The 3839-nt window shown below is 34.0% G+C and overlaps 1 protein-coding gene across 1 annotated transcript in view; it reads right to left on the bottom strand.

Moving 5' to 3' along the window:
• Positions 1 to 1247: 1247 nt before the first annotated feature.
• The window catches only part of plppr5a (phospholipid phosphatase related 5a), a 43747-nt gene continuing 41155 nt past the window's right edge, over positions 1248 to 3839 (bottom strand). Inside the window, exon 6 of the mRNA XM_016493267.1 lies at positions 1248 to 3085. Within this exon, the coding sequence (XP_016348753.1) occupies positions 3056 to 3085 (30 nt within the window). The 3' untranslated portion in view covers positions 1248 to 3055. The remainder of the gene's footprint in view (positions 3086 to 3839) is intronic.

Here is a 3839-nt window from a genome sequence, read left to right as displayed (position 1 = left end):
TCACACACTGTTCTGCATTCCTTTATCTGGACAATGACTCATGCCCTTGTGATGCCCTTCCTTTGAATTAAATTCATTTTATGAGAAGCCTGAATGAAATCTTCAGAAATGAAATCAAGATAGATTCCCCCTGGGTACAGAGTTCTTGAAATGTCATTCGAAACATCCAATGTATTTTTAATTTACATTTTGTCCATGGGAGACTTGGTCTGTAAATGGGGCAGAGGGGAGGTGGTAGGCATATGCACTGGGACTCACCCACCACACATGAAAGCAGGAAGTCCGTAAGGACCCCTGAACTCCAGCATCCTTATGCTTGGACCAGCCATTCTGTGTCTGATACTGTACATGACCAGAGAACTGATAAACCTGGAACAAACACAGAATAACTACATTCAAGAAAACAACAAGTTCCTACATCTCTTAGCACATGTGATGCAAATGTTTGTTACTGTCAGGAAGCTGTTAGCAATGAAATATTTTGAGTGATGTAAAAAACATCATGTCCCTATAATTATTAGGTTTTTTTTTTTTTTGGTAAAGATATATACACCAATGTATTCACATAAAGTTAAATGTGGTTCTCATTCAAATTCATAGCGCCTCTACTTTAAACCTCATTAGAATAACCAAAATGCTTACAGAGTTGAGAAGTTAATTTAATTTGAATGAATAACTTTTTAACTCTAAATGCAGTTGCAAATGACTTCTAAAGATGTCTACCAATTTGCTCAACCAAACAATATAAGCTTACCTGTCTTCCGGTGTGCCTTCAAAACTCATTTCCACCTGAACTGGTGAACTAAATCGAGTAGCTTTTATGTTTCTCAGGAATAATCACTCAAAAGTGTTTATGCAGCCTCTGCATGCCGTTCTTTATCGTGTAGCAGGCAATTCAGGTAATTATTTTTATTCATTAGGCATTGTCATATTAAAAACAATATAACACATGCATAAATAAAAAATAATTCAACTTTCTGGTGATAAGTAAAAAAAAATGCAAAATGCAAAAGCATATATAAGATATATAATGGATATTGTAGTTTTTTGTTTTGTTTTAATGGATATTGTAGTTTTTTGTTTTGTTTTGTTTTGTTTTGTTTTGTTTTGTTTTACACAACAGTAAATTATAAATCTAAAATGAGAAAATGTATCTTCAAACTAAATATTAAGGAAATGTTTTTTAAAAATACAGAATTTTATATAGTCATCATACATAAAAGATACAGAGTGACAGTGAGTGTGAGGGTAAATATTTTATTACTGTTTGACATCTTGGGACTCAGGGAAGATCTGCTTTCCTTTCCAGTTCAGTCACTGAGGTCATTGCCAGACCATCAACACAATCTGTCTGCCACTAGAAATAACACTGAATTAAAATCAATGTGCAGGTAATGCAGTAACTCTTTCTAAATAATTGTAAATTCAATTTATATAACACTTTCACAATCACAAAGCAGCTTTACAAATAGTTCTTTACAAACCCCTCAGTGAGCCAGCCAAAAACTCTCTAAAAAGTTATATTCACAAGCTTTCCTTGATGAAAGAATCAACTGAGACAAACAGTGGACATAAAAGGGTTCAGGATGTTCAGTAGTAGTACACGAGTGAGATGAATTGGATAAATGATTTACATCATTAGGAGAAACTTAATGTATTCAAGCATGAATTTGAAAATCAAATCTCATCACTAGTCAGTGAGAGATCAAACATATGCTCAGTATGGTGTAAAAAAATCACTCTGCAGAATATAGATTCAACCAAACACTGCAGACCTTTGCTATGAGGTCTATGATACAATAAAAACACATATGATTGTGAAATCGCAAATGAATCCAAATGCAAATATTGCCATATATCTGTGTGAACTCGTTAAGATGCATTGTTTTCTATTCAATGAAGGTCCATCCTCTTTCTCTTTCCATCTCCATATCTCTTGCTTTTTCACAGGTACAGGTATTATTCCAGCTCTGTCGAGAAAACAAATGGCCTTCTCTAAGTCACTAGAGACTGCGTTCTCACAGAGGCGACATCAAGGGCAGACTCACAAATAAGCATAAACGCACACACACTGGCCATGTTAAAGCACACAAAGCGATCCTTCATACACATCCTACAGCCTATTTGGGCAAAAGCTTGAGCATCTAATCTTTTGTGAGTCCTGTAATCAATTGCCAGTCACAATTAAATTCATCAACTCTGCCCAAGGTGCTCTCTGCCATAATGACACCAAAATCAATCATTAGTTCTGCTTATCACCTCATGTTCACATCAGCCCACTTTAAAGACCCTGTGAAATCAAAAAAGTTTTTTTTTTAAAGTCCATCGAGACCATGTATTTGCAAATATATTCCTATATGTTCCTAGAAAACGGAGCAAAATATTAATGACTCATCCTGTACTACACTGAGTATTGACCAATCAGATGCTCTCTAGAATGAGAATGTCCCTCACCCAATATTGTCTCAACTAGAAAGTAGCAAATCATAATTCATGACTGTAACATAACTAAACCCTATTGGCTATTTAAACATGCTTAGAAATACATAGCATAACATCTGATGCAACACTGGAACAGTTTGCTGTTCTGAAAAGAAAAACTCTGTAAATGTGTTGATGTGATATGTTTTGGCAGGGAGAAAGATAAAAGAAGAACCTGATTTCTTTGAGGATCAACAACAGTAATTATTGTCAGTCAGAAACCTCTTCAAAATTTAACAATGGACTCAAAGTTGTAAATAGTACATTAGGATATGTTAAACATTTCATTGGACATCAAGTTGCAATTCCACATTCACACAATACCCTGCATATTCAACCACAAAAAATGATAACAGTAATATGTTTGTATAAAAATAGGGATGCGACCCTACCCTAACTATTTTCCAAAAAAAAAAAAAGTTAAAAGGAGGACAAGGTATAGACGATATTTTTTCCACACACTTGAAAATAGAAGTGTAAAAATAGCACATATCGACGTTGCACTCAAAGTAAAAAGTTGCACTGGAGAGCAGCAACATTATCCACAGCATTCTGGCTAGTAGGCTTTTCACTGTCATGTGATCTCAGCATAGGTGATAGGATTCTGAAAATCAAACAAAAAATAGAGTTTAACATCTAGGTCAATTACATAAACACTCATTTGTTGTCTGAATTTGTTCAAAACATTCAAATGCAATTCATACATATACGATCATTTGAATATGAGGTGTAGAATATGACATGCTGACCATGTTTTTGATGTCTGAATTAAAATATTTCTCACCCTTAGGTCAGAAATGTCAGGGTGATACAACAGTCCTAATATCATGAAGAAAAAAGATGTTCATTGTTAAACTGGAGTCGTGCGGATTACTTGTGGATTATTGTGATGTTTTTATAGTGATGTAATGCTAAATGTCTCCAAATCTGTTCTGATGAGGAAACAAACTCATCTACATCTTGGATGACCTTAGGGTGAGTAAATTTAAATTTTGGGTTAAACTATTCCTTAATAAATGCATGTATACTTTATTTTAATTTAAACCATTCTTGAAAATGGTTTTAAAAAACAAAACCATATGAAACATGACTAAAAAAAAGAATTTGATACTTGCTCTAAAAATTGATTTTTAAAGATTTTTGGTGTTTGAGACTCGAGGGTTGTTAAAGTAATTTGAACGTGAGTTGCTTTTCTACCTTCATATCATTGTAATGTTAAAGAGCTGGCGCACACTTAAAGGAGACATATTATGCCCCTTTTTACAATATGTAATATAAGTCTCTGGTGTCCCCAGAATGTGTCTGTGAAGTTTCAGCTCAAAATACCCCACAGATCATTTATTATATCATTTTGAAAA

Source organism: Sinocyclocheilus anshuiensis, unplaced genomic scaffold (assembly GCF_001515605.1).
Source record: "Sinocyclocheilus anshuiensis isolate Anshui unplaced genomic scaffold, SAMN03320099.WGS_v1.1 scaffold1472, whole genome shotgun sequence".
NCBI classification, from domain to species: domain Eukaryota; kingdom Metazoa; phylum Chordata; class Actinopteri; order Cypriniformes; family Cyprinidae; genus Sinocyclocheilus; species Sinocyclocheilus anshuiensis.
This window is presented reverse-complemented; position numbering and strand designations above follow the sequence as displayed.